The sequence below is a fragment of the Nicotiana tabacum genome, chromosome 19 (genome assembly GCF_000715075.1).
Source record: "Nicotiana tabacum cultivar K326 chromosome 19, ASM71507v2, whole genome shotgun sequence".
NCBI classification, from domain to species: Eukaryota; Viridiplantae; Streptophyta; class Magnoliopsida; order Solanales; family Solanaceae; genus Nicotiana; species Nicotiana tabacum.
The window spans coordinates 139343492-139366365 of NC_134098.1; the positions used below are offsets into that span (position 1 = coordinate 139343492).

The 22874-nt window shown below is 36.3% G+C and overlaps 4 protein-coding genes and 1 non-coding gene across 6 annotated transcripts; all 5 read left to right on the forward strand.

Moving 5' to 3' along the window:
- The first annotated feature begins 222 nt into the window (after positions 1–222).
- LOC107812216 (2-oxoglutarate-dependent dioxygenase 19-like) lies at positions 223–4096 on the forward strand. Its single transcript, XM_016637261.2, has 4 exons — positions 223–523; positions 604–842; positions 2854–3181; positions 3669–4096. The coding sequence occupies exons 1-4, from the start codon at positions 263–265 to the stop codon at positions 3930–3932; spliced, it is 1092 nt and encodes a 363-aa protein (XP_016492747.1). The 5' UTR covers positions 223–262; the 3' UTR covers positions 3933–4096.
- Positions 4097–4417: 321 nt separating this feature from the next.
- Positions 4418–6244, forward strand: LOC107812220 (2-oxoglutarate-dependent dioxygenase 19). Of its 2 annotated transcripts, none has more exons than XM_016637269.2 (4): positions 4418–4794; positions 4919–5154; positions 5323–5650; positions 5726–6244. In XM_016637269.2, exons 1-4 carry the CDS (start codon positions 4552–4554, stop codon positions 5978–5980), a joined length of 1062 nt encoding a protein of 353 aa, XP_016492755.1. In that variant the 5' UTR covers positions 4418–4551; the 3' UTR covers positions 5981–6244. The 2 variants fall into 2 exon arrangements, with proteins under 2 accessions (XP_016492755.1, XP_016492756.1); XM_016637270.2 differs by having other exon boundaries at positions 5323–5626.
- A 1167-nt stretch (positions 6245–7411) lies between these two features.
- On the forward strand, positions 7412–16865 carry LOC107812212 (2-oxoglutarate-dependent dioxygenase 19-like). The gene is made up of 5 exons (XM_075238758.1): positions 7412–8175; positions 8328–8371; positions 15697–15888; positions 16106–16459; positions 16631–16865. The coding sequence occupies exons 1-5, from the start codon at positions 7936–7938 to the stop codon at positions 16863–16865; spliced, it is 1065 nt and encodes a 354-aa protein (XP_075094859.1). The 5' UTR covers positions 7412–7935.
- An 812-nt stretch (positions 16866–17677) lies between these two features.
- Positions 17678–18541, forward strand: LOC107812213 (uncharacterized). The gene has a single exon (XM_016637259.2). It carries the CDS (start codon positions 17678–17680, stop codon positions 18539–18541), a length of 864 nt encoding a protein of 287 aa, XP_016492745.2.
- Positions 18542–22270: 3729 nt separating this feature from the next.
- TRNAL-CAA (transfer RNA leucine (anticodon CAA)) lies at positions 22271–22354 on the forward strand. The gene has a single exon. It is a non-coding gene; the product is annotated as a tRNA-Leu (tRNA).
- Positions 22355–22874: the final 520 nt, after the last annotated feature.

Consider the following 22874-nt stretch of genomic DNA (forward strand, 5'->3'; position numbering starts at 1 on the left):
CCCCGAGATATTATAGGACTCCATGAAAAAAATTTCAAACATTTTAAAATGTTTTTTGCTAAAAACATTTGTAATTATTGGAACATACTTACTGAAAATATAATTCAAAAAGATTACGAAGTTGATGTGTGAATTCATATGGACCATTAATAAAATATAATTATCCGTGTAGTACGTATGACTGAACATCATTTCTTAAATTTCAGCAGTATATATGTCCAATATAATTAAGACCGCAGCTTTGATCGACAATAAGCAAAATATGGCTGCGGAATTTGACATTAATATTATCACAAGCGTTAAACAACTTACGGAAATGCCGAATGTGATGAAAGCAGTAGTGCCTTGTTACTATGCTCACCCAAATAGCCCCATTCACTCCCCGGCCTTTGGCACGAGTGATGCAGATCTAGATTCAATCCCTATCGTTGATCTTTCCCTCCTTTCCTCAGAAGATCCTGATCAACACTCCAAAGCCATACACGACCTTGGACGAGCCTGTGAAGACTGGGGTTTTTTCATGGTACGTATACGTATAATAAACAAGCGACCTTAACTAGCTGTTGCACGTACATAAATGAATGCTTGTAATGTGTGATGCAGGTAGTGAACCATGGAATAGCAGAAAGTTTGATGAAGGAGATGATAGAGGTGACAAATGAGTTTTTCGAGATGGCCGAGGAGGAGAAGAGTCGGTACATAGGGCAACAAGTATTTGATCCTATAAAGTATGGCACCAGCTTTAATTATACTTCAAAGGAGACAATCTATTACTGGAGAGATTACCTTAAACTCTCTGTTTATCCTCACTTTCACTCCCCTCATCAACCCAAGCATTTCAGGTGATAATTAATTATATATGCAGAAGATCTTTTTGACAGAAAAAACTTATCTGTTGGCTTTTACATAAGTATTTAATATGATCGATACATTACATTCACTGACCAAATGATTACAAGGTCTCAAAATTAGTAACTAATTAGAAGTTCAATGAGTGAATAAATATTGTTCTTTAATTATCTGATTGCATTTAATAGGATATGCTAATTTGGTACAAAGAAGAAGTCAAATCTTAAAACTATCATATCATATTGCCAGAAAAAAACAACTTACAAATCGAATTATGCGTATTTATGTCAGTGAATAACATAGAATTAATAAGTTATACCATTCAGAATAACTTCCTGTCATTTCGCTATATACCCTTTAGATTATGCATGGTTGAACAAACGTAATTGTTCTTTAAAAACTAATACGTAATTAAGTAGGTGACAAGATAGCATGAAACGAAAAACTACTACACTATACTAAAAAGGAGAGCTAGCTTGAAACGTTAAAAAGCAATGTTCAAATTCGTACCTCTTTTTCTTTTGGCTAGTGGGGATAATGAATGACATTTAGATTGATGTAGTAAATAAACAAAGAAACAATAATGACATTTTAAATGAGAAACGGAGAAGTTGAATTATAAATTGCTCATTTAGCTTTTATGAATTCAAACTGTTTTGCTTCTCTCTTTAATTTTTTGAAGGACTTCTTGAAGAGTTATATTTCAAGTCTCAAGTTAATTAAATAAAATAATTCATGCATGTCGATGGATAGGATAGTTTGGGTGTCCTTTATTTACCTTAATCTATACAGCAGATTGTAAATTCTGCACATATATACTCCCTCTGTTTTAATTTATGTGAACTCATTTGACTGGACACGGAGTTTAAGGAAAGAGAGAAGACTTTTGAACTTTGAGTATAAAATGAAGCACACATATTTTGTGTGGTTATAAATCATTGTATAAAGGTAAATTGTTTTCAGATAAGGAAATGAGTCATTTTTTTTTTTGACACAGACTAAAAAAAAATAGGTTCACATAAATTGAAACGGATGAAGTAAAAGATTGCACACACTTGTTTCCCCTAAAATGTAGTAGCATGTCTCATCAAAGTAAATTTGGAAAAGCCAATAATTGTACAACAGGAGAATCGTCCTATCGAAACTATTACTTCAAAAAAAATCCAGATTTGAAATTTGGCCACGAATGATCACAAATCAAGCTAAAAGGAAATGGTCGATGTCACGTCTAAGGTGCGTTCAGTGAAGTCATCTGTCAACGGGTCACCCGTGTCTGAGGTTGGCCTGTGCACTCTACATCCATCCAATAAAACATGTGGCCTAAAGTCAAACTTCCTAAAAGGGCCCGAAGTTTTTTATTTTTATTTTTTAAACTTCCATACTAAATTTTCACTCCTTTTGCTTTAATTTTATGATGCAAAATTTGAATACACGTGAAATTTGAGAAAGAAAAAGATTTTAATACTTGTGGTCATAAACCTATCGTAATATATGTGGTTATAAAATTTTTAAAATTTGTGATCTGTATCATTCTATCACTGTGTGACTATATAAACTTTTTATTAAGTGTAAAATAAAAATTTAAATTATATAATATTATTTTCAAATTTAAAAAACTGTCATTCTTTTCTAGAACAGACAAAAAATAAAATGTTATCACATAAACTGGAACTGAGAAAGTATGTTATAGAAAATTACATATTTATCATCTAACACAATTGTATTAATGACTTGTTTATTTACGAATATTTTTTCATATTTTCTAATTTAATTTTTTTTATAGTTTGTTCAAAATTTATCAAGAGCTTTTTTGTGAGATTGTCTTAAAATTTCATTTCTCCTTTTTTTAAAGGAGAACAATGTGCAAATTAGAGTGTCGTGCGTTTTGTTTAGTTCATTTTTTTTTTAATAAAGCTCTTTTAATTTATTAATAGTCGTCATGAAAATAAGGTTCGTTTCCCTAATTTTTATTTTTTATTTTTGTTTTCTCGTTTCATTTTACAGAGAGCTTTTAAGGGAATATTGTGAGAAATGCAGAAAAGTGACAAGAACGTTACTCTCAGGAATATCAGAAAGTTTAGGACTGGAACACGAGTTGATGAAAAAATCCCTGGATCTGGACTCGGGTATCGAAGTATTTGTTGCAAATTATTATCCAGCATGTCCCCAGCCCGAACTTGTAATGGGCCTTCCACCCCATTCAGACTTTGGGCTTTTGACCCTTCTCATACAAAATGAAGTTGGAGGTTTACAACTACAACGCAATGGAAAATGGATCAACATCAATCCCATTCCCAACTCTATTTTGGTTAACACTGCTGATCACCTCGAGGTATAAGATAAAATCAATTTTTGGGTTTTTATTAAGTAGTATTACTCATTTAATCCTACATTTTTCGTTTGAGATTCTTCGTGAGGCTACTGTAAGCAATTATTTGATACTTCGAATTTTGAAATGGTTAAATTTTCATTTTTTTGGGTAGCTTTATCACATGTTTATGGTAGTTTTAGTGACGAATTTGTCTATTTCTAATTTTACACTAAACATTGGTCAAAATAATTCTTGAAAAACTCAAGTGACCATAGTTTCATACTTTCATTTTCTTTTAACATTTACACTATGTGCAATTTTAACATTGTTGTGACTATGCTGCTTTCCTTGAGCCGATAGTCTATCGAAAACAGTCTCTCTGTCTTCACAAGGTAGGAGTAAGGTCTGTGTATACACTATCCTTCTCAAACCCCACTTGTGGGAATACACTGAGTTTGTTGTTGTATTTTACTGTATGCAATCTGATTTCTTTTTGTGGCATGGACAGATATTTACAAATGGGAAATACAAGAGTGTATTGCACAGAGCAGTAGTGAAGAAAGTAGCAAGGATATCAATAGGAATTGCAAATAGCCCAGCTATGAATGCCACAGTGAGCCCAGCTGCTTCACCTTTAATCCAAAATGAAAGATTTCCACCACTCTATTTTCCAACCAAATACAGTGAATATGTGGAGATGCAACAGACTAATCCGCTCGACGGAAAATCCTGCTTGGATCGAATCAAGATTATTTCACCATCACTAAAATAAAAGACCTTGTGAAGCACACATTATTCTTTGATTTTGTTAAACATAATATGCTGCCAAAGTTACTAGATTATTTTGAAAATTTTCTCTTAAAGTTTGTTACCTTCCACTTTGTCAATTGACATATAATAATGTTTGTCGTGGCAAATTGCCTTTGGTTCACTTTACAAGCTATATTACAAGTTGCCCCTTTCTATGTAACTGGACATGAGTTATTGGTCTTTATGGATAGATGAGGACTGAGGAGAACTTTTACTTAAATTATGTCTCGCATAATAAATACTATAAGTTCTGTAAATTGAAGCATTCTATTTGTTCGACAAGTGAATTTTACCCCAAAAAAGGTCATTCAAAACTCCTTTATTAATAAGAATGGGTTAATTTATCTTTTGATGAATTTGACACACAAAAGAAAAAGGAAAAACGTTTGCGTTATTGCCCTTCCACTTGTCATTCAATAAAATGTTTGCAACAGCTTGTGTTGCTACTTTGAAACATAAAACAAAATATCTGGATAAGTGACAATCAAATGTAGACAGCAAATATTATCATCATAACATAAAGCAAACTAGGCACGCAACATTACAATCATCACTGGGCTTATCTCCACAATGTAACAGAGATGGAGACCACAGCTGCTCCACTGCTTCAAACACCCAATTATATCAAACAATTAGCTGAATCGCCTGATCTCCACTTCATACCTGCTAACTATGTTCACTCTACAAATAATCCATGTGACTCCTCTGATTCAAACTCAATTCCCATCATTGACTTTTCTCTACTCACTTCGGGTGATCCTCATCAATGTTCCATAGCCATCCACCACCTCAGCAAAGCTTGTCAAGATTGGGGCTTCTTCATGGTAAGTATTACGAATCATGTTGGTTGGCTACCTCAACTTTTACCTTGTTGGTCAGGGTTCGATTCCCATTCCCTACCTTGTTTTGTGCTAGAGAATATCTAGCTAATTGATATGCAAAGTGCAGGTAGTGAACCATGGCATACCAGAAAATTTGATTAAGGCTGTGATTGATTGCACACATGAATTTTTCAACTTACCAGAGGAAGATAAGCGGGAGTATGCTGGGAAACATGTATTGGATCCTATAAGATGTGGGACAAGCTTCAATGCCTCTAAAGAAAATGTCTTCTTCTGGAGAGACTATCTTAAGGTCTTTGTGCATCCTCAGTTTCACTCCCCCACCAAACCCCAAGGCTACAGGTATCCACCTATTCATTTTACAAAGATTGCTACTATTTGAATTGTCCATAGTTAGACAATGAATATAACTTATTAGATAGTGTTTTGTCAATTGGATCTAACTTATTACATCTGACATCGTAAAGAACTATGTTCCAGTTACTAATCCAACTTATGAAAATTTAAAAGGGATATTGTGTCGGAGTATTGTGAGAAAATACGGGAAGTGGCAAAAATGTTACTAGGAGGTATATCAGAAAGCCTGGGGCTTGAAGAAGGTTTCTTGGACAAAGCTCTAGACTTGAAGTCAGGCCTTCAAATATTTGTGGGAAATTACTATCCAAATTGTCCTCAACCTGAACTTACAATGGGGATGCCACCCCATTCAGATCATGGCCTTTTAACTCTTCTCATTCAGAACCAAGTTGGAGGTCTCCAAGTTCAGCATGAAGGCAAATGGATTAATGTCAATGCCCTACCTAATTCTCTATTGGTAAACACCGGCGACCATCTTGAGGTAAATTATATAGTGGTTTGAAATAACAAGTTACTTCAATTTGATTATTAATGAAATGTCTTTGTCTCATGTTAGATATTCAGTAATGGAAAGTACAAGAGCAATATGCATAGAGCAGTGGTGAACAACAAAGTAACAAGGATATCAATAGCCACAGCTCATGGTCCATCACTGGAAACAATTGTGAGCCCAGCTTCTCCACTTGTATATAATGAAAACAGCGCAGCAGCTTATATTCCAATGAAGTACAGTGAATACTTGGAGTTGCAACAAAGCAACCAACTAGATGGAAAGTCCTGCTTGGAAAGACTCAAGTTTCCAAGGAACTGAGTATTTTTCCCTTTCTTTTCCTTGGGAACTGACCTCTTGTTTCCAAGTGTTTGATGAGATTCTTCTCATATAGATAACAGAGAACTAAGCTGGGCTAATGGAACAATAAAAAGGGGTGCACTACACTCCGGCTATCTGAGGAGTTTGGCAACGATCAGGTCACAATGGTTCTAATGTAAAAATATAATGGTATAAATTCAAACTGTTATACTATAGTGTAAATTGTGATCTTTTAATCAGTAAACATTTAGTACGATCGACACATTCCTTGGTAGCGAACTCAACTGAATTTATGGCTTTATGGCTTTCGTGACATATATACAAATATGTCAAAAAATTAAATATATACACCCATGACTAAAATTAGAAATCCATCAGTACCATTACTGATTAGACTCTATATGACGGGGGATTTCCTACGTGTTTAATAACCAAGTGAATAAAAGGGCAGTCCGGCGCACTAAGTTCTCGCTATGCGCGAGGTCCGAGAAAGGGTCGGACCACAAGGATATATTGTACCCGGCCCTGCATTTCTTCAAGAAGAACCCGTGAATATATTCAAATGTCATTTTCAGATAGGACTGATGCTAGTAAAGTGGATCATTACATATCTCCATCTCTCCATATATGTCCAAGTTGATGACTCCTACTGATGTTGAAGGTTGCTTCTCCAAACTTTCTTTGTGTTATTTATTTATTCATTTATTTTTCTCTCTCTGGATACCACAATTTGTTAGGGTGCAAATAGTGAAATAGGTGAGTTCTGACTCATCTGAGTTGGATAAATTCGGGTGGCTTTGAACTGGTTAAATGTAATTCCAAGACTATGCAAAATATTTTTAAAAAAATTGACTTTTGGCGTACCAAACATACTCGAACAGTCAAGTTTCATCCTCCTCAGCCTCCACCATCCCCATATCAGACCTGGTCTCCAAAAGAAATGCCCAACCAAATGGTTAGCTGTGGCAGAAAAATTGTAGTTAGTTTATATTTTTGTTGTAGACTTGTAGCCGAACAAAATGTAATACACTATTGTTTATCCGAAAAACGGATAGAGTTGAATTTATACGTAGTTCTAAGGATATGTGGTATAGCTTAATACAAATCGTAAGGATAAATAGAAATATCAAATATGGATCGCAAAGAATGCAAAATAAACAGGGTTGGAAAGAAGAGATTTCTAAAATTAAGCAAGATGAATCAATTAATGAAGCTTAAAAGAATAACTCTCGAATATAGGAGAATATGGTGCTTGAATTACAATGTGAGCAAAAGCTGTCCTCTACACAAATGTAGCCATCCTCTTTATAGCGGAGGATCCTACTTTTAGATATAATTAAAAATACATAGTGGGAGACCCATGATAAATCAGTTTTTCCATGATTCCTGCCAAGATTCTCTCATCTAGTGGGATTGCAACGGCTCTTGTCTGTAAGCCCGATATTAACTCGAGCTCTCGATCTTGACTCAAGCTCGATTCTGACTCTGGTCCCTGTATAGATTCGGGGTCGGTGTTGGTCGGTCTCTGAATCATAAGCTCGATAACTTTACTTTGCATCATAGTTCGATTTGGATTCGAGCTTGATAATAACATCGAGCTCGACGTTGATCGATCCTTCGGGCTCGAAGCTTGGTAACCCGACTTCGGACCTCGACCTGATACTATGAAGATGCTTCTCCGATCCAATATATTACCATTCAAACCAGTCCGTACGAAGGACTAACCGGTTTTTACCGTATACAACTATAATATTTTGCAAGTTGCCTTTGATTCAGTTTAATTATAGATCCTAAAAGCATCTTTTATTGACTTGATATGAGTTAGTGGTCTTTTAATATGTACTAGTAGTAATAGATTACAAAGAAATGTAAGCATAAATCATCCTTCTATTCAAGGATTTTCATTAGCCGAGCAACAATCATCACTACTACAAAGGCCTGTTTTCAAACTTTCCATGACTAGTCCTATTCAACTAGCCAATGTGAAAAAACTAGCTGAATCGCCTGATCTCTTCATACCTTCTAACTATGTTCACTCTACTATCAATTCAGGTGACTCCTCTGCCACAGACCTCGATGATGCAATTTCACTCCCCATCGTTGATTTTTCTCTACTCATCTCCGGTGATCCACATCAACGTGCAAAAGCCCTCCACGATCTCAGCAACGCTTGTCGAGATTGGGGTTTCTTCATGGTACGTAGTATGCAGAAGCAGATTTTCGGATTTAAACTTAATTGGTTCGAGTTCGTTGAAGATTATATATATGTGGTTTAATTGTAACAACTCCCAACACTCTTTTTAATTTGCTTTTACCAAGAGAATATTAATTGTCGTATATACTGCAGGTAGTGAACCATGGTATAGCAGAAAATTTGATAAAGGCAGTGATTGATGTGCATACGGTAAAAACCGGTTAGTCCTTCGTACGGACTGGTTTGAATGGTAATACATCGGATCGGAGAAGCGTCTTCATAATATCAGGTTGAGGTCCGAAGTCGGGTCACCAAGCTTCAAGCCTGAAGGACCGATCAACGTCGAGCTCGATGTTATTATCAAGCTCGAATTCAAATCGAAATATGATGCAAAGTAAAGTTATCGAGCTTATCATTTAGAGACCGACCAACACCGACCCCGAATCTATACAGGGACCCGAGTCAGAATCGAGTTCGAGTCAAGATCGAGAGCTCGAGTTAATATCGAGCTCACAGACAAGAGCCGTTGCAATCCCACTAGAGAAGAGAATCTTGGCAGGAATCATAAAAAAGCTGATTTATTATGGGTCTCTCACTATGTATTTTTAATTATATCTAAAAGTAGGATCCCCCACTATAAAGAGGATGGCTACATTTGTGTAAAGGACAGTTTTTCCGCTTATATTGTAACTCAAGCACCATCTACTCCTATATTGAAGAATTATTCTTTTAAACTTCATAAATTGATTCATCTTGCTTAGTCCAAAAAGTAATCTTCTTTCCAATCTCGTTTATTTTACATTCTTTGCAATCTGTATTTGATATCTCTATTTATCCTTACGATTTGTATTAAGTTATACCACGTATCCTTAGAACTATATACAAATTCAACTCTATCCGTTTTTCGGGTAAACAGTTTGGCACCCACTGTTGGGCTAAGGTTAACAGTGGTTATTTGATACGAATCTACAAAAACACACCGTTTTGCGCTTGTTTCCAAAAGTATCTTGGATTTCAAATTAGCAACGACCAACTATCAATCAAATGACTTTACCTATCGACAACGAAGTTGGTCTTCAGGATGAGAACAACAACTTGACACCCGGTACCGAAAGACCACTTGTCAATGCCATCGGAGCTCGAGTCGAAATACCATTAGACGTTAATTCGCATGTGGCTATTAAGGAAAACCAACGCTCTGAGCCTGAAAATAGCATTCACGGTGGTGCTCGATCTGCACCTCGAGACACTCATAACTTTGAGAAAAACGGAATCAGCTTGCATATGATTTTCGAAATATTGCAAGCTCAACAGGTAGTGATAGCTCAGTTGCAGAGTCAAACCCAGGTACCGAGTAGACCGGAACCCAGTCAACCCCGAGAAATCGCCCATACAATGGAACCGGCAATAGTGAAATCAAATGAGCAGGAGTCGGGGACTAATCCCGAAATTGCTAAGATGTTCGAAGAACTGACCAAACGAATAGAATCGGGAGAAAGGAGGGTCGAAGCAAATGACAAGAAGGTGGAAACATATAACTCCAGGGTTGATCAGATCCCGGGGGCACCACCGATACTGAATGGCTTAGATTCCAAAAAATTCGTGCAAAAGCTTTTTCCACCAAGTGCAACCCAACCGATCCCCAAAAAATTCCGCATGCCCGATATTCCTAAATATAATGGAACAACCGACCCCAACGAACATGTCACCTCTTATATATGTGCCATCAAAGGGAACGATCTAGAGGACGATGAGATCGAATATGTATTATTGAAAAAATTTGGTGAAACCCTGACAAAGGGAGCAATGATATAGTATCATAATTTACCGTCTAACTTTATCGATTCTTTTGCTTTACTTGTAGATTCTTTCGTAAAAGCACATGCTGGGGCCAAAAAGGTTGAGACCAGGAAGTCGGACCTATTCAAGGTGAGACAAAAGGATAACGAGATGCTAAGAGAATTTGTATCTCGTTTCCAAATGGAACGAATGGATCTACCACCAGTCATAGACGATTGGGTTGTTCAAGCTTTCACTCAAGGTCTAAACAAACGAGTAATGCAGCGGTTCTCTGGATGCCCAGTGTAGTCCCCGATCTCAAGAACTGGGTACGGGATCTAGCCTCAACCTCCATATACGCCAAGCTTTTGTGGCGTGATTTGTCCAAGGGCCGATGGGAGGCCAAAATTCATGGTGAACCTCTTTTTGGTAGTTCGAACGAGATGCTTTCTATATGGTTAAACCAATTTTCTTGTATGTGGGTATGGGCAAAGATGCAGTTTTGAGGCCCTCATCCGTTAAGGAAGAGGCTTTGGCCTCTGATCCAAAGCCGGTGAAAGATAATAAGAGAAAAAGGGCCTCTACTTCCGAAGACCCAAAATCGAAGACGAGGATGGCTCGTAAGCCGAGGAAGAATACCATCCCTTTAACCATGGAATCAGTTCTTCGTCTAAAGGATGAAGAATAAGAAGAAGAAGAAGAAAATGATGGGTCCATGTTGGTGGCCCGAACGAAGAAAACTATCGATGCCCCTAAGGCAGCTGCATCGATGGTGATTTATAAAGATGCGTCTTAGACTGAGGAGATATCCGAGGAAGGTTCGGGCAGAGTCCCCGAACCGTTAGAGATCGAGGATGCTTCCTACCTAAGTCAACAATCAGTGGGTATATCAAAAGAGACCGATCTTGAAGCTCTCCGGACTGAGAAGAACGCCCCAAGCAAGTCGCTTGGGGAAATAGTAATCGGGGACTCGCCCAATCTCCCTACCTTTTCCGAAGGGGCGATTCGGGATGCCCAAGCTTTGGGGGCCCACGAGATAAAACGATCACATGAAGGGGAGGACCCCTTCTGTGATTTGTTTACTGTTGTTGAGGATGTTGTTGTCCCCAGTGATGTTTCGGGCCTTTTCTGTGAAGTGCAACAAGCTCTAAATCGGGTAAGCTCTAACTTCCTTCGTTGATACCGCTTTCATGTTCATTATTCTATTCTAACTTTTTTTCTTCTTTCTTCGTAGGTTGCAACAACTCATCGAGAAGTATGTTCTCAGTCTTGAGCCGAGCTGCGTCGATACGAGGCCGACCTCCAACGGGTCGTGGAGGAGAGGAACGCCCTAAAACTCCTCTTAGGGCAAAGAGGAGAAGAAATCAAAAGCCTTCGAGCTGAGTTGGCCAAGGCTCATCAAGACCAGACCGACCTGACCGAGCAGGTAATGATAATATTAAGAACTCATGGGCTTGATTCAGGATCAGAGGCTAATATTTTGATCTCACAGCTGCAGCAGAAACTCGAGACGATCGGGAAGCTTCGTGAAGAAGTTGATATAATAAGGGCGGATACCATGGGATGGAAAAATGGCATGGACCGTCTTGCTGTAGAAAATGAGACTGTTCGGGCCCAATTGTCATCGACTGTAAGCCAACTTCAAGGCATGAAAGAGAAGAGCTCGGTTCAAGCGAGAAGAATTGAGGAACTCGAGGCTCGGTTGGCCTACGAACTTGCCAAGGCCAAATCTGATGCCGAAAAGGCAAAGTCCTATGCGGATGCATTAGTGGCCGTTTATCGGGCCAATGCTGAAGCTGCTCATGTACAAGCAAGAGAGGCAGCCGAGACCGCCAACACTAGAGCACATTGAGTTGCTGAGCTTGCTAAGTGCCGATCTCGTAGGGAGACCCTCGAGGAAATCCACGCTTGAGGTTTTGACCTCACTGAAGAGATAAAAAGGACTAAAGAGCTCGAAGACGATGCAGAAGCCTTGGTTTACGATGATGACAATGATGATGATGACGATGATGGGAGCAAGAGCGGGTCTGAGAGCATGGAGGAGACCGATGGAGAAGAGACCGCCCCCGGGGATAACTAAGAAACTTAGTCCCTTGGTTTCTGTTTCGGACGTTGCAAACAATCATGTAAACAATCCTGTAAATATATACAAATATCTTTTCTTCTCCCGTCTTGCATCTTGTTTTTTTTCCTGCCTTGTGAAGATTTTATTCATGCCTTATGAATGTTTTCATAAAGATTTAGGAAATTTGATCGAATTTGGACTTCGTAGTCTTTATAACCGAGTGAGTAGCCCTTAGGCTTATTAGTTGAGTGAGTGATTCGAACTCGAAGTAATATAGCCCGTAGGCATAATAGTCGAGTGAGTACTTGCTCGAACTCGAAACAAAAGTAGCCCGTAGGCTTAGTAGTCGAGTGAATGATTCGAATTCAAAGTAATGTAGCCCGTAGGCGTAGTAGTCGAGTGAGTGCTTGCTCGAACTCGAAATAGAAGTAGCCCGTAGGCTTAGTAGTCAAGTGAATGATTCAAACTTGAAGTAATGTAGCCGGTAGGCGTAATGGTCGAGTAAGTGATTTCGAACTCGAAGTAATGTAGTCCGTAGGCTTAATAGTCGAGTGAATGATTCGAACTCGAAGTAATGTAGCCCGTAGGCTTAATAGTCGAGTGAGTGATTTCGAACTCGAAGTAATGTAGCCTGTAGGCTTAATAGTCGAGTGAGTGATTTCGAACTCGAAGTAATGTAGCATGTGGGCGTAGTAGTCGAGTGAGTGCTTGCTCGAACCCGAAATAGAATTAGCTCGTAGGCTTAGTAGTTGAGTGAATAATTCGAACTCGAAGTAATATAGCCCGTAGGCGTAATGGTCGAGTGAGTGCTTACTCAAAGTAATATAGCCCGTAGGCTTAATAGTCGAGTGAGTGATTTCGAACTTGAAGTAATGTAGCCCGTAGGCTTAATAGTCGAGTGAGTGATTTCGAACTCGAAGTAATGTAGCCCGTAGGCTTAATAGTCGAGTGAGTGATTTCGAACTCGAAGTAATGTAGCTCGTAGGCTTAATATTAAGTGAGTGATTTCGAACTCGAAGTAATGTAGCCCGTGGGCGTAGTAGTTGAGTGAGTGCTTGCTCGAACTCGAAATAGAATTAGCACGTAGGATTAGTAGTCGAGTGAATGATTCGAACTCGAAGTAATATAGCCCGTAGGCGTAATGGTCGAGTGAGTGCTTACTCGAAGTAATGTAGCCCGTAGGCTTAATAGTCGAGTGAGTGATTTCGAACTTGAAGTAATGTAGCCCGTAGGCTTAATAGTCGAGTGAGTGATTTCTAACTCGAAGTAATATAGCCCGTAGGCTTAATAGTCGAGTGAGTGATTTCAAACTCGAAGTAATGTAGCCCGTAGGCTTAATAGTCGAGTGAGTGATTTCGAACTCGAAGTAATGTAGCCCGTGGGCGTAGTAGTCGAGTGAGTGCTTGCTCGAACTCGAAATAGAAGTAGCCTGTAGGCTTAGTAGTCAAGTGAATGATTTGAACTCAAAGTAATGTAGCATGTACGCTTAATAGTCGAGTGAGTGATGGACCTTGGTAGCCCAGCGCTGAAGTTTTATTAACCTGCCTCGAAAGAGGCGAGGACAGTATAATCGAATGAGATTATCGAGGGTGAAAGGCATCCCCTCGATTTTGTTTACAAAGAAACAGATCAAAATAACGATCTGCCTAAAAGAAGGATCGATCTGGCCTAGGGTTATTTAGTATTGAAGGCAGAAATCGATAATAATAGGGTCGAGGGGACCTAACGTGAAAGGGTAAGTATACACACTTAAAAACCATTTCATATAAGTGGTAATATCTTCTTCAAGAGACGGGATTACTATTTCTTTATTCTCCCAATTGCAATCTTTCTTTAGTTGTTTGAGGTACCCCTTGGTTTTCGAACACATATACCTCGATACTCGCTCACATCGGCTGGGAACCGATGAGCCTTTGTCGACTTTAAAATCAGAAGTAAGAACACACGCCCCAGGAATGTATTCCTTAAGCCGGGGCTCCACCGGTGTTTTGTCGGCGGCGGGCTGTGAAGAAGAAGCTTTTTCTTTCTGAGGAATGGTTTTTGATTTTTTTTCCATTTTTGGTTTAAAGATCAAAAATAGAAGGAGGTAACAAAGATTTGGTGTTTTTTAAGAGAGACTTTGCAGTAAAAAATCACAGATTTATAGATGAACTCAAAAGAAGAACTTGGAAAATTTGGATATATAAAAGTGATAAATGCGGCGATCGCAGCCCCTGCTCTTCTCCTTCTTATCTTCCTCTAGTTGTATTTAGCTATTTTTTGGGCTGAGCTAGCCTTGATATTGTTAGATAGATTATAGTATATGCTCATGACTAGTGACACCCCGATGTCAGGCTTTTCTTTTCCGCACTTCTCTTTTTCTTTGATTTGAACTCTTTAAATGGAGGTTTTATGTTAAATAACCTTGAAATTATCTTTGAAATGAAAAAATATCGTTTTGTTTTGGAAATGAGCCGGCTTGCCTAGTTCCACGATAGGCGACATCATGATAGGGGTTAGTTTTGGGTCGTGACAAATAGTCACTCAACTCGTCACAACAACTCAACCACTCGGCTCTCAGCCCTCAACACTCACACTTAATGGGTACTCACGCTCACTGGGGGTGTACATACTCCGGAGGGGCTCCTACAGTCCAAGCGCTATAATCTGCACGACCAACTCACGTGATGCACGGACAACTCATGTGCCATAGTATTAATATCTGGATCTGCACGGCCAACTCACATGTTGCACGGACAACTCAGTAAAAGAAGGGCTATTTATAGATTGAGCAATGACGGTTCAATATCAGTGGTGGCCAACCACCGTCTGACACGCATTAAATACCTTGGAAAACTAAACCGACGGGATAGCTATCACGTGTGTCATGATCGAGCCCGATGTAAACGTCAGCTTATATCGGATCGAGCCATTGGGAAATCATATTGTTTCTCACCGCATCCTTTCCGAGAAACGAGGGGACTATCTGTATACGGTAAAAACCGGTTAGTCCTTCGTAAGGATTGGTTTGAATGGTAATACATCAGATCAGAGAAGCGTCTTCATAGTATCAGGTTGAGGTCCGAAGTCGGGTCACCAAGCTTCGAGCCCGAAGGACCGATCGACGTCGAACTCGATGTTATTATCAAGCTTGAATCCAAATCGAACTATGATGTAAAGTAAAGTTATCGAATTTATGATTCAGAGACCGACCAACACTGACCCCGAATCAATACAGGGACCCGAGTCAGAATCGAGCTCGAGTCAAGATCGAGAGCTCGAGCTAATATCGAGCTCACAGACAAGAGCCATTGCAATCCCACTAGAGGAGAGAATCTTGGCAGGAATCATGAAAAAGCTGATTTATTATGGATCTCCCACTATATATTTTTAATTATATCTAAAAGTAGGATCTTCCACTATAAAGAGGATGTCTACATTTGTGTAAAGGATATTTTTTTCGCTTATATTGTAACTCAAGCACCATCTACTCCTATATTAAAGAATTCTTTTTTAAGCTTCATAAATTGATTCATCTTGCTTAGTCCAAATAGTCATCTTTTTTCCAACCTCGTTTATTTTACATTCTTTGCAATCTGTATTTGATATTTTTATTTATCCTTACGATTTGTATTAAGCTATACCACATATCCTTAGAAATACGTACAAATTCAACTCTACCCATTTTTCGGGTAAACATGATGGAACCCATGAATTTTTTAACTTGCTAGAGGAAGAAAAGCAGGAATTTGCTGGGAAGCATGCATTGGATCCTATAAGATGTGGGACAAATTTCAATGCCTCTAAAGAAAATGCCTTCTTATGGAGAGACTATCTTAATGTCCTTGTCCATCCTCATTTTCACTTCCCCTCCAAACCCCACGGCTACAGGTATCCATATAATTGCTATTCCTTTTCAAATTTTCGTCAAAACGGTTTCCTAAGTTCAATTTAAGTATGCTAACCGGCAGAAAAGAATTTTAGATTATAATGTCACGTAAAAATATACTCTCTATTTGATGCAGTTACTATCTGGAGAGCCAAATAAGTTTTTCTTTTGACTGCACTTTTTCATATGCCTTTTATATTGACGCAAGATTATGTTTAGTGATATTGTGTCGGAGTATTGTGAAAAAAGCCGGGAAATAGCAAGAAAGTTACTATCAGGGATATCTGAAAGCCTGGGGCTTGAAGAAAGTTTTTTGGACAAAGCCTTGGATTTGAAGTTGGGGCTTCAAACCTTTGTTGCAAATTACTATCCACGTTGTCCTCAGCCTGAACTTGCAGTGGGGTTGCCACCGCATTCGGATCAAGGCCTTTTAACAATTCTCGTCAATAACCAAGTTGAGGGTCTCCAACTTCAGCGTCAAGGCAAATGGATTCATGTCAATGCCCTTCCCAATCCCAACTCTCTCTTGGTTAACACTGCCGATCATCTTGAGGTAATTAAATCCCCTAATTAATTCCCCCAATTGTTCACAATATGCTTTGTTTAATTATTAATTCCATGTCAGTAGGTGGAGGTGAATTATATATATTTCATACGTAGACATAGTTCAAGTCGAAATCAATGGAACCCATATAACCAAGGGCAGAGCTAGTAAGGGCGAAGGGTGGTTAATTAGACGAACACCCTTAGCAATGTAAATAGAGCAGTGGTGAACAACAAAATAGCAAGGATATCAATAGCTACATTTCATGGTCCATCACTGGAAACTATTGTGAGCCCAGCTTCTCCACTGGTAGACAATGATAACAAACCTGCAGCTTATATTCCAATGAAGTACAGGGATTACTGGGAGTTGCACCAGAGTAACCAACTTAATGGAAAATCCTGTTTGGAAAGAGTCAAGATTAGAAAGAACTGAACAGTGTTTGCTTTTTTACTGTTCCCCTTTCTTACTTTGCTGGAAAGTGGAAATTGGGCTCTTATTTCCGAGTGTTTGATGATATTTCACAAGATTTTGGGTCTCGAAGTTCCCTTTGTCGTTAAGTATTGTCTGTGATTTTATGTGTTCATTCAATCCAAGACAGCCGTTATCTCTATATGCAAATAAATCTTGCTTGATTCTAAGTATAAAGTAAACCAAACTGCCGCAAAAACTCATACTATGTGCTTTCATAAGTCGGGAACATTAATGGGAAAACACAAAATCCACTACTCCCTCCGTTTCATATTAAATGAGGTTGTTTGACTGGGCACTGAGTTTAATAAATATAAGTAGATTATTGCCAAATCACTTTAAGTACCAATTTTACTCTTAAGGGCCCACATGCTAGCTTTTTAATGAAAATCATTATAAAGTAGATACTAAATCAAATTTGACCCACATGTCCCATCTTCTCTGCCACATTAACTAAGTCAAAAAACTTTTCCTTCAATTCTCACGGTCTACTCGCTACTCTAGACTACTAGCTACTGGCTATTCTCAGAAATTTCTTCAATTCTTATGGCGCCAAAAAAACAATGTCTTTCATTCTTGTGGCTCCAAAACTTCTCTTTTTTAATTAGGTGATAAGCTTGTCTATTTATGTAGAGATATTTGAGATTATTCACATATGCTTTCAGTGTTTCTCTTCATAATCCTATTTTTTCTCCTAGTGTTTCTAATTTTCTCTTACATTCTGATTATTTCCTTTAATCCTATTTTATCTAGCATATGACATTAATTATATACAAATGAGTGACTCGCAATTATACTCAACTATTAGAAAAAGACGACTAAAAATTGAGGAGCATCATGCTATTGCCGAATGGCTTTTGAAGGAAAGCAAAAATGGAGTTGCTAAACATGGGTCTTTAAAGCAAGCTGTGATTTTATTGAATACTTCAAGGAGTACTGTTGAAAGAATTTGGCAACAGACAAAATTAAGTGTCGCTAACGGTACTCCATTAAATGTGTCTCCGCATATTGTAGGTAGAGTTGGGAGAAAACGAATTCATATCGACATTAATATGGTAAAAGAAATTCCTCTTTGCTGCCGAACAAATATTCGATCTTTGGCATGTGCTATGGATATGTCAACGTCAACTATTTTTCGACGCATCAAAGAAGGAGCTATAAGGCCACATACCAATGCCATAAAGCCTCATTTGACGGAGGAAAATAAGAAGGCAAGACTTCAATTTTGTCTATCAATGATTGAGTCCGGTACGCTAAATTCAAATCCTATATTTTCAGACATGTTTAATTATGTTCATATAGATGAAAAATGGTTCTTTTTGTCGAAAAAATCTGAAAAGTTTTATCTTCTCCCTGAAGAACAAGAGCCAAATCCATATAGATCTTGCAAAAGTAAAAATTTCATAACAAAAGTTATGTTTATGGTTGTTGTTACGCACCCTAGGCTTGCTGAAGATGGAACTGAGTTATTTTCAGGAAAAATAGAAATATTTCCTTTTGTGTTCAAGGAACCCGTCAAAAGGAATAGCAAAAACAGAGTAGCTGGAACTTTAGAAATAAAGCCTATTTTATCAGTCACTAAAGATGTCACTAGGACTTGTTTAATTGAAAAAGTTCTTCCGACGATTCGATCAAAATGATCACTTTCGCAGTTAAATGCTCCTATTTTTATCCAACAAGATAATGCGAGACCTCACCTTAGTGTTAATGACTTGCAATTTACCGAAGCTACTCAGCAAGATGGATTTGATATTAGGCTTTGCTTTCAACCTCCTAACAGTCCATATTTAAATGTTTTGGACCTCGGATTCTCCAGAGCTATTCAATCTCTTCAACATCAAATGGCTTCTAAAACTATTGACGAGTTAGTAAATGCAGTCAAGAAATCGTTTAATGACATGAAAGTTGAACGGCTGAATCACGTGTTTCTGACTCTACAATCTTGCATGGTTGAAGTGATGAAAGATAAAGGTGAAAACAATTACAAAGTGCCACATACGAAAAAAGACATGCTAGAACGACATGGAACTCTTCCTACTCAAGTTTGTTGCGACACATTGGTATTGTTAATGAAACTCTAGCTCTGCTTTAAGCTAGAGTTATAGATCAAGGTTATCTGCAACTTATTTTTGTAAAGTTCATCATGACAGTATTTGTGATCGATTATCTAGTGACTTTGGTCAAATAATGTCGCTTTATAACTTCAATCAATGTGTCATTATTGATAATTTGGGATAAAAAATGAAGCACGTAAGTAAGTTACATATGGCTCGCAATATTCCAATTTCTTGGAAAATAATTATAACTGCAACATAATGGAAGAAGCCACTTGCCAAATGGAAAAGATCTGACACTAATGGCTTCACTTTTTCAACATTTGACTGTTAAACCTAACATAATAAAGTTATATCACAAACTATTTACTCTTAAATTTAGTGGGTCCGTATCAGATTTTTGAAGGAGGGATGGTAAGGGTAATATTGTTATCTCAAAAGTAAAGGATTACCAAATTTAGAAATGTGTTATTTATTTTGAAACAGACTAAAAAGGAAAGTACCTCATTTAATATGAAACGGAGGGAGTACAATGAATATTGATGTAATGTGTTTTCTAACAAACTTAGTTTTTAATTAGTTGTTTAATGTTTCATTTTAGTCATACTTTTACACTAGTATTAGCACCCGCGCGAATGCGCGAACACTAACCATTCAAATATTTGAGTTATTTGGATTATATGTAAATAATCTTAAAATTTAAATCTTCTCGATAAATATAAATAATCATTGGATGTTACGTGAAAAAGATTAACTATTTCTCAAATCTCCTAGTTATAATTCTATTTTTTTGGGTACCATTCTCGCTGGTGTCATTGGATCCTAAAAATAGTCAGGAAGCAAAATAATAACTCATATTTATGACAAAATAATCAAAGGTTGAGACTATGAAGGACTCTTTGGATACGACTTGACTCTTTCACTATTACTTGAACTCTTATTTAGTGTGTTGATATCTTTCAAAAAATATTTCTATTTTAAAATTTTGTTTTCTAAAACTTTATTTTTTAATAATAATTATTTTTATAATAATGGAAGTGAAAATATTATCCTTAATTCAAAACTCATTTTAGTCGGCTATCTAAACATTTAAAAAATTATTTAGCTGGTGAAAATATTAAATATCTGAGTTATTTGAATTATATGTAAATAACCTTAAAATTTAAACCTTCTAGATAATTATATATAATCGTTAGATATTAATTAAGAAACACTAAATGGAAAAAGGCCAACATTTTCTCAAATCTCGTAGTAATAATTTTATTTTTGCACCATTTTCATTGGTGTCATTGGAACCTAAAAATAGCCACAAAACGAAATAATAGCTCGTATTTATGGCAAAACACAAAGGTTGACACAATATGAATGATTCTTTTGTTATGACGTGACTCTTTTACTATGACTTGAACTCTTATTTGGTATGTTGTTATCCTTCAAAAAATATTTCTAATTTGAAATTTCAATTTCTGAAACATTATATATATTTCAATAATGATTATCTTTATAATGATAGATATTATCCTTAATTTAAAATCCACTTTAATCGGCTATCTAAAATTTTAAATGATTTTTTAGCCGGTGAAACTTTATTTTAGTATGACTCTATTTTGAGTTTATCGATATCTCTAGCCACAAATTTTAAATTTTGAATATGCTATGTATACAGATTTTTTGTTCTTTGAATCATTAAATGTTAAATTAGTTGATTGTTATCATATAACATTGCATATATTATCTTAAAATTGCCAAGTAGTTATTTCTCATCACCATACTTGGCTTAACCTTAATGCAAACTACTCAAATTGCATTTAAATTCAAATTCGAATATTATATCAGTTTGTTAGTAATAGTGATTTTTTTAAAAACGACACACAATGTAAAGTAAAAAAAATATTTAAGATATCCTAATCCTATAATCTATGTATTTGAGTTAAAAATAATATTTGAAATTGATGAGATTAGCTTTCAAATTTTTATACTCAATAAAGATGAAACAGAAGAAGAAATTCGTTGTCATCTCTTATTTCTGGTTTTTAGAATTTCCATACATTTTTTTCTATATTTATTTTCTTTTATCTTATTTTTTATGTCTTTTTTATTTTGTTACAAAAAATTAATTTATTTCGCTATAAAAGGATGAGTTTTAATAGAAATTGTCCACATAAGAACTTTATTTATATTTTTAGTCTTTGGTTGAAATTCTGTCATATTTTTCTTTTGGCTTTATCTAATCAACCTAAATAGGTGCTTACCCAACCACTTATATTAAAAAATTGAAGGATCTATAATTTATATATAATCCATATATAATATTTGTATAATCGTGTGTTGTCGGTATATCATCTATGTATATTAGCTATAAAAAATAAACAATACATCTGGCCAGATATTTATGTAAGTAGTATTTAAATAATTAGAAAAGATAACAAATGTTCCAAACATGATTGCATATGAACATTAACCGAATTAAGTATGATAACAAATAATAAAAGATAAATTTCTTTTTTATTTTAATTCAAATTTAAAAACTTTATCTATAAATTCAAAATTATCCTTTAATTCAATATATATATATATATATATATATATATATATATATATATATATATATATATATATATATATATATATATATATATATATTGACTAACATAGTCAAATATAGAATAAAGTTACCATATACTATTGGCATTTATTAGCTTGCCACTTGGCTTAACCACAATGTCAATTATATATGGTAACTTTATTCCTTTAATATATATATATAGATTATTCCAAAAATATTGAATTTTTTAAATTGACGGATTTCATGTTTACATATGTATTAGCATGAAAAGTACTATACTCCTATCTAGTTTACCATGTTAGAAATTATTGAGGATAAAAATGACATATATACTTTTCGTCAAAATAATAAGGAAGGTATAATAGTGGTTTCATAATTTTTGTCAGCACATGTTGTTTACACCAAACCAAATAATTTAGCTTTAGTGGTTTAAAATTAAATTGAGAATACATTTGCAGTTAATTATAAATAAGTTAATATATGTACATGAAAGGCAAATATCTTTTCAATTATTTGGTATAAACACTAGGAGCAATTAAATTTTTACCCATTTAGCGTAGCCAAGCAACCTTGAGTTTGAATCCGGACAATAGAATTTTAAATTTTTTCGAAATAAATTACAATATTTTTGGAACTACATAAAAATAGAGTACTATAACTCACAATAAATTAAATCCAAAAGGTGCCACATAAATTGGGATGGGAAGCAATTTGATATTATGGTAAATAACTAAACTTAAAGCAAACAAGTCAGGATGGCCGAGTGGTCTAAGGCGCCAGACTCAAGTTCTGGTCCTCGTGAGAGGGCGTGGGTTCAAATCCCACTTCTGACAATTTTAACGCACCTTTTCTTTTATTTTCCGTATCAACTGTGACTATTGGATAGCTAGGGTTGAGTAAATTGACTGTAATCTATTTCTTCTCTCTTTTCCTATCTAAGTAAAAAGTTGGATTGCAAATATATACTACCCCTCTTAGAGCCGTCAATATGAATTTGGCAGTCTAGCCCAACCCCGTAATTTAGCTGAGTTGGGCTAGAATTTTTTGAGTCCATTTAAAAACGAAGCTTTTAAGCTCGGCTCGAGTAAGCCCGTGGCCCATGAGGTTTGACTGAGGCAGGGCTGGGCTGGACCGTGGGCCTAATAAAAATATGTATTTAAAATATAAAAAGTATATGACACAAAAAATAAGAAGACGAGTATCTCAAGCTTAAAGTTTATTAAGCTCGTCATATTAAAAGATCAAAGTCTTAAAACGTTAATTAGTTTTAAAATTTTAATTATTCTTAATATTTAACTAATTAATATTGCATACGAATTGTAGATGTAGATGAAACTGAAGATATTAAGACAA